This window comes from Anolis sagrei, chromosome 6, assembly GCF_037176765.1.
Source record: "Anolis sagrei isolate rAnoSag1 chromosome 6, rAnoSag1.mat, whole genome shotgun sequence".
NCBI lineage: Eukaryota > Metazoa > Chordata > Lepidosauria > Squamata > Dactyloidae > Anolis > Anolis sagrei.
The window spans coordinates 69,462,367-69,477,040 of NC_090026.1; the positions used below are offsets into that span (position 1 = coordinate 69,462,367).

General features: G+C 39.7%; 1 protein-coding gene across 5 annotated transcripts in view; it reads left to right on the forward strand.

Annotated features, from left to right (window-relative positions):
• AMPH (amphiphysin) overlaps window positions 1-14,674 on the forward strand; it is a 109,618-nt gene that overhangs the window by 48,203 nt on the left and 46,741 nt on the right. For all 5 annotated transcript variants that reach the window (XM_060781609.2, XM_060781607.2, XM_060781608.2 and 2 more), the window contains exons 2-3: window positions 8,051-8,131; window positions 14,282-14,336. In XM_060781609.2, coding sequence (XP_060637592.2) covers window positions 8,051-8,131; window positions 14,282-14,336 — 136 coding nt within the window. The remainder of the gene's footprint in view (window positions 1-8,050; window positions 8,132-14,281; window positions 14,337-14,674) is intronic.

Genomic DNA, 14,674 nt, shown 5'->3' on the forward strand with positions numbered 1-14,674 from the left:
CTGAGTTACATCTGATCCATCTCTTTTTTCTACCAGGGGCATATCCAGAGTGAGGACAGTCCTAAATAGTTTACAATATCCAGTACTGTTGCAGTATCCAGGTGGAGGTCACCAGGGGACACTAGAGAGAAAAGGATAGTCCATTTTATGGGGTGGAGGGCATGCTGAAGTAGTAAAATAATTCCCCTCTGTATTCCTGTTAGTTCCCCTACCTATGTTCCATTGTGGAAACAACCCTTGTTTATGATATGGGAAGTGGAGAGGGGGGATAAGAAGTGAAAATGGTTTTCCTCCTTCAATTCCACCCCCAAAAATGAATTATCCTTCTCTCTCTAGCACCCCCCGGTGGCCTTCATCCAGATAATGGAACAGTACCCAATATCCCTAGGGTATGCAGCATTTGGATTCAACACAGATTCAGCTAGCCTAGTACTGGCTCAGTTGGTTGATGGTTTAGCCTATTTTAAAGTTAGTGTCCTTTGATATGGAGATTTGCTTCTATTCAAGCAGATTCAATGTGACAAAACCCCTTGAACCAGAGCCTCAGAAACATTGATACAGCTTCACAAATCCCCAGGCCAGCATAGCCAGTTACTATGTTGACTGGAGCATTCTGGAATCACTTTGATAAGCACATCTTTGATTTCGGTTTATCTAAATTAATCCATTATTCTCATGTCATTTAATGGTATTGTAGTAATTGAATATGTATCCCATCCTTCCTCTTAATAAATTAAATCAGATAGCAATAGATATGTTTTTAATTGGCAACTAAAAGACACGGGGTGGGGAAGAACCAGATCCCCAAAAAGGGAATTCTAACAATTTGGCTTCCGCCATTTAAAATTCCTGTCACTTTTGGTGAACTTAATCCTGGGTGAATTTTGAGTCTTGAGCTATTAGGGCTTTATACACTAATTCTGTGAACTGAGCCCTGTGGCTCCCTGAAGATTGATGTTGTTATAGTAAGAATCTGACTTTGATGCCTTCCTAGGGATGAAGTTCTTGTTTTGCTGCATTTATTATTCTGAATTGTGCTTAAATTTGGGGAAGAAGATTCAAAGCCCAATTTATATGCTAAACCTTTTGAAGAGCTGGACTGGACTGAAATCCATTTGGAAACATCCAGAGTGGAGGGGAAACAGGGACAACTGCGGATAAGATTAGATTGCCATGGGGTTCTTCACCCACTTTCAGAATCTCTGTTAGGGTGTACATCCTTGTGGTGTGGTGTGAAATGAACAGTATGAAAAGCAATCCAAGCCCACTTTGTGGAGTTGCTGATTGAACAGGAATTTGTGGCTAAGTGATCTGCATAAGCAAAATGATCTTACTGCATTAGCTTATTTTATTCCATGTATCTGTGTGACCCAGTATACCTCTAAAGCCAATGCAAGAAAAAACAGGTTGCCTAAAGAGTATATAAATGAAGAACAAAAGTACACACAGAACTCACATTTATTTATTTATTTATTTATTTATTTATTTATTGTGTCAGAAGCAAATTGAGAATACAGTTATAATGTACCCCACCTTTCTGGGGTAAAAATGAAGTAAATACATAAATATTGAGTCCCCCCATAGGGGACTCAAAACCACAAATAAAGTTAAAAAACCACAAACAACGTTAAAAACTTGGCATTATACTAAATTTTCTTTGACTAGAAGCTGGCCACTTCAAGTGACCCTGGTGTCACTGTAAGAAGGTCCTCCATTGTGCATGTGTCAGGGCTCAGACTGCATTGTAGTAAGTGATCTGTAGTTTGCTCTTCTCCACATTCACATGTCATGGACTTCACTTTGTAGCCCCATTTATTAAGGCTAGCTCTGCATCTCATGGTGCCAGAGGGCAGTCTGTTCAGCGCCTTCCACGTCACCTAGTCTTCTTTGTGCCCAGTTTTTCATCTGGTATCAGCCACTGAGTGAGGTTCTGGTTTTAATCTGCCACTTTTGGATTCTTGCTTGCTGAGGTATTCCTGCGAGTATCTCTGTAGATCTTAGGAAACTATTACTTTATTTCAGACATTGGCTGCCTGGCTGATATGCGAACAGAGAATGGGCTGGAGATGTCAATGTCTTGGTCCTTTATTACAGGCTGCTATTTCCCAACGGATGTCAGGTGGTGCAATACCAGCTAAATAGTATAATTTCTCCAGTGGTGTGGGGTGTAGACATCCTGTGATAATGCAGCATGTCTCATTAAAAGCCACATCCACTGTTTTAACATGGTGAGATGTATTCCACACTGGGCAGGCATAGCAAAGCGCAAGGACAGATGTCTTCACTGTGTCTGGTTGTGATCGCCAGGTTGTGCCCGTCAGCTCGCATAATATTAACAAAGAAAAGCATTGAATTAACTTCTGTCTCATTCCTGTCAAAGTTCTACCATTAGGTAAAGTGAAGAGGTTGCCTCCGATAGCTGGTTCAAGGTGCTGTGAAAGGGCAACAAATAGTTTTGTGTACTATATCAAAATAAGTTAACTGTTATACAAGAGGAATACAAATTGGTTAAAATCAGTGGATTAGAGTTTTATGGATTTCACAAAGGGTCCTTCCCACAGACATTCTCTCCTAGGCTTGAATATTTTATGTTAAGCAATATCGGATATGTACAGTAGAAACCTTTTAAAATTCATGTTGCATCTCCTGGAGACTTCTTGCAGAGCTAGTTCTACCTCCTTTAAGGGTGTCAGAAAAAGAACATGGGGAACCTGGAACCCTCAGATTTCTGGAAGCTTCCCACCTTAGTTCCTTGTATAAGGAACTTTTATTGACTTGGAATATAAACAGTCAAAAACCAGATAAAACCAAAATCATTTGAGTCAGTCTGATATTGACATGTTTACACAGGCAATCTGCAGTCTCAGTACTATTCTTTCCCATGCCACCAAACTAATGTGAGAATCCTGAAACCTTCGAATTTTGTTGCTAATGGAGTCAACATTTTGTTGCCTGACATTTATTGCCTTTAATTTTGGTTCCCACATAGACAAGAAGGAGAATGACATCTGCCTGTATGGATATCCCAGCAGTGGTTCCCAAACTTTGGTCCTGCAGATGTTTTGGACTTTACCCCCAGAAGCCCTAGCTGACATAACTGTCAGGAATTCTGGGAGCTAAAGTTCCAAACATCTGGAAGACCAAAGATTGTGAAAACCATCTAAAGCATCTCAAGTGACAAAAGAAATAACATCTAAGACAAAATGTAAGACAATGTCTCTAACATTATCAATTTTCTCCTGTATGATTTTAAATTTTTAACATTTTAACAAGACAATAATAATAATAATAATAATAATAATAATAATAATAACTTTTTTTATACCCCACCACCATCTCTCCAAAGGGGAATCTGAGTGGCTTACATGAGGTCAAGCCCAGTGATACATTACAGCAAAATAAAACATAAACAACAAAAATAACATCACAATAAAATAAATAAGCCAATCAAGTAAAATAAACATAATGGAAAATCAATCACAGTGGACAGGCCAAATGCATAACATAAAATGATAACACTCTGGATGAGATAGCAATGAAAAGTATATTTGTGACGGAGGAGCTTCAAAGCTTCAAAACCTTGCATGATACGTATGTTTGGTTGTTTTTATACATTTTGGTTGGATAATAAAGTAACCTCCTTGTCTTGTCTTGTAGATTTTATTATGTACTTCAAAGTTTTGCTTCCCAATTACTCTTGGAAATTTCTGAGATTTGAAGCACCTAGCCTGTTCAAGATTTCTTTTGTTACCCAGGTGATAACTTTGTTTCCACCAAGGTGATATAAACAAGGCTGAAACCTAATGGACCCTTGATTTATTTTCATATGTTGTGTAAACTGCATAGATAATATCATCAGAACAATTACGGCTTGTTCCAAAGATCTGTTATAGCAGTCACACTGTGCTCTTGTGTCTGGAGCTCTTGTTCAGCCAAAGGAGGGGATCTCAATAACATTTGGCCTAATGGAACAGACTGTGAACAAATACGGCTCACTGTATTGATTGTGACACATGTTTGGCTATTACTTTCTGGTCCATTGGGAGCTGTTTTGATACAAACATTATCTGAAGATGAATTATGTCAGTCCTCTCTTTCTTTGTGCTTTCTCTTCATGATTTATATCTTTCCTCAACCAGCCAGTACTTTTCTTTATTCTAATGTTTCATTATCTTCTTGATCCCTCTCTTGTGTCAGTAAGCATTTCTTCTGCCTATTTTAAGTATTTAAACATTTCCTCTTAACTTTAAGTTTCCCTTAAAACCATTAGAAGGGGGAGAGCCAAAGCTTTGTACAAAATTTCAAGAAAGTGCTGAATGAGAAAACACAAGTGAATTTTGCTTCCTCTTTTTGCTCTTTTGAGTTATAATGTGCAATTGGAGAATTGGTGCATCTTGCTATGGGTCAGAATTTCCCTGTATTAGGTTTCCCTGTGTACAAAACGAAAAAGAAGAGAAAATATGTGGCTCACAAAGTCAAAAACATCAGTCTACTCCTGTGTCCTTCTTTTCCCTCTGTGTGTGAAGGATCTATAGCCCAGGATTTATATAACAACACAGTAAGGATCCTTTTGTCTAGACATGTCAAAACAACAAAATACCCAAACCTTTCAGGATATCCAAAAGGCAACAAGAAACAAAGCCATGCTTGAATCCAATTAGAGCATTGGTCCCCCACCTTTTTTTAACCAAGGACCACTCTACAACATCAGTACAAAAGGGTTACGAATCAGTTTTTGGTCAACTTTAGATTTGGTTTGATTATTTGAGGTGCTGATTCAGACAATTGATTGGTTAGACCACATCAGCTCTAGTTTCTGGTACAGAACATATTCCACACAGTAGTTGCCATCTGTTTGCCCACAGAAAACAATATTTAATAAGCCTCAGCTCTATAAAGGGGTTTTGTGAAACCAGTCTTTCTTGTTGCAATGGTGTAGTAACCATATTTTCAGGGCCATAGCCAGAAAATTTTTTTGGGAGGGGTTGGAATTTTCGGGGGGGGGGGGTTGAAAATTTCGTGGGGGGGGGTTGAAACCTGCCTCCTAGCTCACGCTGAAGCAAAGAGCACAGCAGAGGGCAGAGCAGCCTTCCATAGCCTGCAGCTCCGCCCCTGTCAACCACCTCCACCAAGTCTGGCCTGCTTAATGAGAACATTCAACACACACACACACCCAACTTGGTTGCTTCACTACATCGGCTATTGCTGCAAGTAATGACAGTGTGAATAAATTGTCAATATTTGTCTGAGATAGTGCTTGCAGTTCTGGAGGGACTCTTAATTTTTTGCATCTCATAGACTTAGCATGGGGATTTGGTTAACCAGTTAAAATTCATGAGTAAACCAGGTTTTTAAAAAAATCTGAAACATTTCAGGGGGGGGGGATTTGAACCCCTAACCCCCCCCCCCTCGCTACAGGCCTGCATATTTTATTCTTGCAGACCATTGGTGCTTCACAGATTACAGGTTGGGAACCTCTGAATTAGAGTAAACCCATTGAATCACTTGAGTACACATATTCATTTACCAAGTTACCATTATTTTGGAAGATCTGCACTACCTGGAAATAGCAGGATTTAAGCTTTTGCATCCAGATGAAAAATAATATTCAGTAACAGTATCCAAGCTCTCAGGTGCTAGATTTAGAACTATGGCTCTTTCTGGTAATATTCTAATAGACAAACCAATTATGAAAAGGTAGATTTATTTACAGAGATGGGGAAGTGGGAAAGAGTATAAAGAATAAGCCAAATGGTCTTGAGAACCCTTCAGGAATAGATACCATAGCCAAATATAAGAGAGCCAAATCACTAGCAGCATTGACATCACGGCAGGTCTCATAATAAAGTACCAGAAAAATCAAAGGAATAAAGAAAGAAAGTCCAGTTATACCTCATTTGAACTCAATTAACGAGTCAGGCACAAAATGGTCTGAATGTTCAGACAACTTGTCACCTAAGTGGTTCATTTCTGCTCTCAGATGAAATGGTTTTCTAACTAAGAAGCAGACCCTTTGAAGATTATTGAAAACCTCACAATATAGGACAATTCAGGTGTTTAAGTATTATAATTTGGGGGCAGCTGTGAGAGAAGAATGTAAGGACTTGAGTTGTTAAAATCCTGTAATGCATATTGACAAAGAAAGAGCAAGGAGAGAGGATTGTGTTATTGTTCTTACTCTACTTGTTCTTGTAGACTATGACTCCCTATGTATTGGAAAAATTGCTGCAACCAGAACCTGTGGGAAAAATCACCTTTTGTGTCCTGTTCTATTCTCTTTCATTCTTACCCATTTCTAAAAAAGCGAGTCCTCCCAGACTGCTTGCAATCACATTAGCCAATTGCCTCCACCTTCTCCTTAATCTCATTAGACTTTAGAAGGGCATCTGTGTTGCCCATGTTGCTGAGCCCATAATCATCCCTGAGCCTGTTGGGGGTGTGACAGGCATGTTTATCTCAAAACTGTGTATACGTTTTTAGGCAAACAGATGACAGTCTTAACAAAAATACATATTTTACATTTTTATGATGTGGAAAGAAATGTCCTTTAAATGGCACCTGCTGTTATGCTCATTAAATGTTGAACAGCCGTCTGTGATATTTTAAGGCCAGAAATGTTTAAATGTCTTGTCTTCTACCTTTTCACGCTGATAGTTCTCCCAGGAGTCAGTTTTTTTAAAGTTTCACTGTATGTATCTGGCTGTTTTGTTATCCTCTCTTCCCTTGTCCTTCTCTTATTTATTATTTATTTATTTAGCAATTTTGTATACCGGTCTTCTCCCCTCTATCGGGGGACTCGGGCCGGTTTCCAACAATAAAATCACAAAACAATCACTAAAAACATCATATAACATATTCAATTAAAACGTTATAACAGCAAAATGCAATCACATAATAACAATGGCCAGTCGTCATAGTGAATTCATTGTCCATCATTCATCATCATCTATCCGATCACAGAAATATTGATTCACTCGTTGAAAGCCAAACCCCATAGCCAAGTTTTCACCCGTTTTCTGAACGACAGAATGGAGGGGGCAGTTCTGATCTCCAGTGGGAGAGAGTTCTTAAAAGTGTAAAGGAAGAGGAAACTGAAATGGTACTACTGGTGAGACCTGTTGTAGGCCAGGGCAAGACAAGACTTGTGAGTCATGACCTACTTGCTGGAGATCTGTGATATAAGATCTTCTTTTAATGGGAAAGTGGAGCAGAACCATCTAGAAAGCTGATGCTTTAATTTTGTGCTATACATATGTGATGCATTTCATCACCTTGAGAAAGTTAGCTTTTGGAATTATAACTTCCAGAATTCTACTTTTTCTGAGAACTCCATCCTTAGTGAGTTCTCATGCCCGCCCCCCACCCCTGCCAAGTATAACTTTATTCCTATATTTGTACAAAAGGTTGCCATAGGGTGCACCTACATTTTAGAATTAATGCAGCTAGAGATCACTTTAACTGCCATGATTCAATGCTATGGAAGCATAGGAGTTGTAGTTTTACAAAGTCTTTAGCTTTCTCTGCCTCATCAAACCTACAAACTCCTCTGATTCCACAGAATTGAGCCATGGTACTCAAACTGCATTAATTCTTCAGTGCAGATGCATTCATAGTCATGTGATCTTTTCTGGGCAAAGATGTGCACATATACAATCTTATTGTTTTGTTTATTAATATATTTATACCCCATCTTTTATCATAGGACTTCTAGAAATGTATAGATAAAACAACAAACAGATTTGTCAATTTTACATTAGATTTCTACTGATAAATAATTTTCATGCCATTGTTTTTTGTGTTCTGAAACTACGATTGCATTCTGTTGAATCTATTGAATCTGTAGCCCTCTCTTTGGGTTTTGAATTTCAAACATTCATCCCATGGGTCTGTATCTTAGGGCAGTTTTATATTCTTCACACACTGCTAAAGAGTAAAAAAAGTAGTGTTAAAAATGAATTGAGGTAGTTGGTGTGTAGCTTGTGTTTCATTTAGATTTAGTATGATTTGCCCAACTAACACTGTCCCCTTTTCTATCTTTTTTCTTTTATAGGTACTTCAGAAATTAGGTAAAGCTGATGAAACAAAGGATGAACAATTTGAAGAGTATGTTCAAAATTTCAAACGGCAAGAGGTATGTTATTTTTACGTTCTGACTTTAAGCAGTTTAGATGTGTCTACGTATAGTCTTGTAGGGCAGCACATGAAATTGCTCTTGAGGTAAATTACATGCTTAGAATATGTGGAGTGAATGTGTGAAGATTTCAATTTCTTTAGCTCTTCAGCTTCATAGGTCGATGGTCATTCCATGGAAAGGGAATAGCACTACGGCTGTGTTTCCTGCCAAGCATTCAGAAAGCCTTTCACCATTCTTCTCAGAATTTTGTTTTATAAAAATTAAGGTACAGTATTAATTCTTATAAAAAAGAAAACATCATCTTCTCTGGCAAAAAGTGAGATCATAGTCCAGGGGTCCTCAAACATTTGAGATCCCTCACAGTTCCTCAGACTGTTGGGGGCGGGGAGGGGGGGGGGGTCAGACTAGAGTTTGAAAAGAAAATGAATAAAATCCTATGCACACTGCACATATTATTTATGTAGTGCAAAAACATGAAGAACAATACAATATTTAAAATTTGAACCAACATAAACTTACCAGTATTGCAATGAGAAGTGTGGGCCTGCTTTTGGCTGATGAGCCTTAATAGGGCCACGGTATGAGCCTTAATAGGGGCTTTAGCCCATGCTTGGTCAGACACGTCATGAGGTTTCCTCCAGATGCACTCTAGACCCCCTCCTCCAGTGTTTCATCACAGCCAGCTCCTCGGCTGTGAACCAAGGAGTCGGTGTGACTGTACGCAAAGGGAGGGTACATTTGGGAGCGATCAACCAGGGCGTCGACAGGATCGTCAGTCTCCAGGACAGTAAGATGCCCAAAGGACCTCAGGAGTCCTTCTGGATCCATAAATCTCCTGGGGTGGACCATCTTAATGGGTCCTCCACCCCTACGGAGGTTAGAAGTCATGGCAAATCTTAAACAAATCAGATGATGGTTGGACCCTGACACTGGAAGAATGTTTTGCTCTTTGATTCTGACCGTCCCACTGTCCGCAACAAAAACAAGGTCCAACGTGTGACCCGCCTGATGAGTGGGGCCAGATATTACTTGAGTTAGCCTCATGGTCATCATGGCAACCACGAAATCCTGAGCTGGACCTGTTAACGTGGTCTCAGCATGGATGTTAAAATCTCCCAAAACGATAAGCTGTTGGGAAGCCAAGCCCGAATTTGAGACCACCTCTGCTAGCTCAGGCAGGGAAACTGCTGGGTTGCGGGGTGGTCGGTATACCAGCAGAATCCCCAGGCTGTCTCAGGCTCCCATCTTCAAGTAGACACACTCAAACCTCGTGGATTGTGGAACAGTGCATCTGATCAGGGCGATGGACTGCCAAAAGATCACCACAACCCCTCCTCCCCACCCCCTGGACCTAACCTGCTGATGCCCGGTGGGCACAGCTGAGTGAGATTTACCCCACCCAGCTCATCCAACCATGTCTCAGTGATGCATGCCAGATCCGCCCTCTCATCCAGGATCAAATCCTGAATGATAGATGTCTTACCGCTGACGGATCTGGCATTCAGAAGCAGGATCTTGAGTTCAGGGAGTCTATCATGGAGACTACCACACTTATCCTTCTCCAAAACCCAAAACCTGCAATGGGAGATACAGAGAGGAAAGCACCTCTACAAAGCCTGTTGGTGATAAAGAAACCCAAAGCAAGATGAAACAAAATGCTGTTGAATTCAGTCCTTTTAAACTTTTATTTGAGAAGAAAGTGAAAGAACTAATGGACGTAATAGTGATTATTTCAGAGGGTAGAGAGGAAATTGACGAAAGAGACATTGCTGATTATATTGAAAGACCAAAAAGATACATGGACATTGCTCAGGATACTGTTTCCAAGAGGCTTAAACCACCACAGCAGAAGCTGGAGGAAAGTCAAAATGCTAAAGTCAGACACAGAGTCTTCAAAGATAGGAACAAGGTTCTGCTGTTGAAGCTGAGAACCAACAAGAAGATAGGAATGGTTTGGGAAGGACCCTATGCTGTTGTAAGAAAGTTGTCCAATGTAAATTTTATTGTGACCAAGGAGGGTGGAAATAGAAGAGGTAAAAAGGTGTATGTTAATAGACTAAAACCTTACTATGTGAGAACCGATTTGGTCTTTCCAGGACGATGGTGAGGGATTATCAAGTGTATTTATTGTTGGAATAAGGGAAATTGAATGAAAAAAAGTATAATCCCAGATGTATCTTGTACAGGGCTGCCACCAATTGAACAGGTGCAAACCCAACAATAGACAGGGGATAGGGATTTTATCTTTAAAGATCCCCACCGCTGTCACCAATTGTACAGGATGCACGCACCAGTTGTACAGGTGTGGATGATTATGGAGGGAATTAATCTCAGGCCTCTATTGTTGATAAGAATATGTTATAGAGGAGGCCAATTATTATTTGTAATTTAAGGTAACTGCCACCAACGTGAGGTATCGCCGATGAGATCTGGCTCTACAGACGCAGATTAATTGAGATGAGACGGTCTTCAACAAAAGTTAACAAGTTTATTGTGTACAAAGCGTATGGTTGCAGGCTGTTAAATAACTTATAGAACTTTGAATATAACTTGGTTTGTAATACAGTCCACTCTTCTAGATGGCATAGCTCGTGGCTAACTTTTACTGAGGTGAAGCACTTTGGTGAACAATGTTTCCTAATATGAATAGCCTTCCAATTTGATCTTTCCTTGATCAAATCTCTGATCTCTAGCCCTTCCTCGACTAGGGATCTTAACAAGCTTCCTTTAGTCTACTTTAACTAAAGAAACTGGTCAGGTTTCTCCCTTCAGCCCTCATAGACTGAAAAACCTCCAGCTATTCACACACACCTCTCTCCCAGGCTTTTCAAGCCTCCACTCTACACACACTGACTCTCAGACTGCCCCTTTTCCAAAGACGCACATAACTTCTCCTTGGCTCCGCCCACTTTTCACTCTCCTTCTCTAGCCTGCCTTGGTCTCCTTGGCAACGCTAACTGTGGATTCAAACCAGATAACTCTAGTTTTAGCTACTGTTACAAACATAAACATATACTCTAACAGTTAAACATATACATAGTATCAATGACTTCTGCACATATCTGATTATATATGTTTGATAGGGGAAAAAATAGAAAGGCCAATTAGTGAGTTTATTAATACAATACCAGGTTGCTTTAAAAGGAATATACCTGGTAGAACAGATCTAAAGAGTTATAAGATAAGTGCAGGAGGAGAAAAAAAATTGACGTCATCTGTATAAAAAATAAAGATAACATAGTAGCAGATTTCTTATCAAGAATGCTGGGAGGAGACAACTGAAGGGTAGGTGAGAGTGGTAAACCAACCAAGGGAGGTATGGTATGGTAAGAATGTATTGTTTATAATGTGTGTATATCTTTGAATTGTTATATTATGTATGATTGTTATGTATAGTGTATTTTGAACCGGTAAATATGAAATGTTAATCTATATGCTTGTTTATATATGTGATATAAGCGTTATATATTGCTTTCAATGATGTTTACTCTCATCTCCAGCAATATTTTAGGGATAGGGGCATAATGTAACGAAATAGCTGATTATAATGTATGTTTTAAATGTGTTTATTGATGTGGGGATATGATAAGTGCAGGCCAGCATATGTGTTGCCTGAGCGAAGGCGTTGCCATAGCGACGGAACCAGCTGTTAGAATGTATTCAAGTTAGAGAAGCCAAAGGGGCGGAGCTAACTGCCACTTGGCAGGGGCAGGCATTTTAAAAGAGTCAGAAACCCCAGTAGAAAGCCATAACTTCAGTGGAGATAGCTGAAGGGAGAAAAAGGCAAGTCAGTGCCTTGAATTGTCAGTTAAGAAAAGAAAGATACTTCACAGTGAAATAAGTTTAAAACTAGTCTGGTGGAAGTAAAAGCCATACTCAGAGTTATATTGGAAACTGTTTAACTACAGTTAACTGTAACAACATTTAAAGGAATATAGAATAACCATCAAACGTTGTACACCTGTGAATCCTTAAATAAATATTTCCTTGATCAGTTCTTTATAATTAAGACTCATGTCCATTTATTGAGAAGAAGATTTACCTCAGAAGAAGGCGGCTGAAGGTACTGGAAGAAAGGATTCTGGTTGGGGTAATGAGTTACTCCTTTTAAAAAAAGTGCCTCAAGTAAAAAAAATATATTAAAAGTCAAGCCTCAGCTACATGCACCACCAGTACTTTAGTTTCCTCATTGCCCTGGTGTGTGTGTATATATGTGTGTGTGTGTGTCATTTGTTTGTCGTATTTTACCCCATGCCCTTGAATTAGAAGCTATTTCTGTGAAGAATATATGTTGGTTGCTTTGCAAAGCTCCCCACATATGAAATACATTCAGACACAAGTGTCTTCCAAGTAAACGAAAATCAACCAAAGTCCCAAGGGGGTTGGCAAGTGATAATGGTGGCGGGACTGTGACATCTGGATGCTCTGAGCCACAGACTGGCCCATGGGCAGTCACAAACTGGCCCATGGGTGGTGGATATGGATTCAATCATTCTAACCCACATCCATGACTCTACCTTTGGAAGCAATCATACTCTGCCGTGAGTGATTGCCTATGAATCTAACATTCAATCTACTATACTACGTTGGCTCAGAGGAAGCGTAGCTATACAAAATTAAGTCTTGAAATATGGGAACATCCATCTCAATACAATAAAACCAGATTGTGAAATGTAAAAGACTCTGACAATCAAAACAGTATTCACAGGGACTTCCAAAAACATTTCAAAGGGTTCTCTCTCAGGTTGCCATCCCAAGTAGGTTCTAATAACAATGAATATGAGTACCAATCTTACCAGCAATTGTCAGACAGATCCTCTTTCTGTTGAAATGAATGAGGCACCACCTTATTGACTGTGCTACTCATTCATTGTGCTCTAAATGTAAACAGGAAACTGGGTTCTTAATCAGCCGCATTGATTGCAGTGGAACTTGCTATACCTTGTAGTATGAGAGAAATGTAGTATCAAAGAAATGTTAGTATATTGCAATACTATATTGTTTATTGCATATACTATATTGTTAGTATATATGAGAATAATAACCATAAGAGGAGGAGTTGTGGATGGTAAATTTGTATTCATGTCTTTCTTTCTTCTCTTAATGTTTTATTTTCCTTTAGCAATATTGGATTGGAAGCAGGCCCGTAGCCAGGATTTCGATTCGGGGGGCGGGGGGGGGGGGGAGGGGTGAGTTTGTTTCAGGGAAGGGGGGCTGAGTCTGAGTGAAAGAGGGTCTACCCTAGCAAACCTTTTGTATCGTTACCCCAATACCCCCATGCATATGGGATATATTGAGCATGGTGATCAGATCATGATATGAATAAACATAACAGTTTAACTAATGCACCAGAAAGGCCTTTTTGCGAACCACCATGAGAATTTCGGATGGGGGGGGTGAAGCCCCCCAAGGCCCCCCCCCCACTACATGCCTGATTGGAAGTGCAATAAATATATATTAAATTAGTGTAAGGACATAGAACAGGAATTGATAGTGTTAAATAAAAGCTGCAGTGAAGTTAGAAGCAGAAGCTCTTGCATCAAAATCTAAAGCAAAAAGATTTGCAGTGCATAACAATGCCTTGTTTTCAAAAAGAAGTTGTAGACAGAATGGGTTTTATCAGGATTATGGCAAAAGAGAGAGGTCATTTAACGCTTCCATGTCTATCATTAGTCAAAGAAAATCACCTGGTTCCATCAAAGGAAAAAAGGGGGAAAGCTTATGAAATGTTGTTACTCTACTTGGTGATATGCAGTATACTCTGTGTACTTATGTACCTATTAGCATATATACTCTGCATTGCTAAGGTCTTGTTGGGATCACTGGCTGCCTGCCTACTTTCCCCCCTCTCCAGCTCAGAGAAAGTCTATCTCACAGTGTCTCCATGGCAGTACTCTGGCAACAGTAGGCAGACAGGCTCTTTTTGAGGCTCTTTCCTTCCTTTCTCCCTTCCCCTCAAACACATGCCACCTTTCTTTCCCAGTGGCATCACAGAGATCAGTTTTACCTTAGTGCAAGATATGTCTATATCTATATGATTGAATTATTATGTAAAATATGGAAATGGAATTCTTCACTCTGGCAGATCCATGTTTGTTCTGCTGTGTTGCATGCATTATATAATTTCCCTTCTGTTTTGTATTTCAGGCAGAAGGTTCCAGGCTCCAAAAAGAACTCAGAGGATATTTAGCTGCAATCAAAGGTAACTCCAAGGAAATTGCAAATGTCATTTTCTTTCTTACTCCTCCTTTTCTTTGTAGCTATTGCTGAAGATTATTAAGGTTTCATTTGTTTTCAGACAGTTATTTTTCCCCAGATGACTAAACACAGAGAATGCATTGGCTATGAGGGCTGACAAGTGGAGAAACAGTGTTCTTATTAAAAAGGAGTTGTTCATAAAGAACACCCAAACATGAAGTGGTGGGATCTAGTCTCTCCCTGTAGGTCAGCTACAGGGGTTTTGTAGCTCAGAGAGGAGAGGTGGGCGGGTGAGAGAACTTGTCCACCTACCTATCCCCTCCCTAACTATGCTTTGAGGGT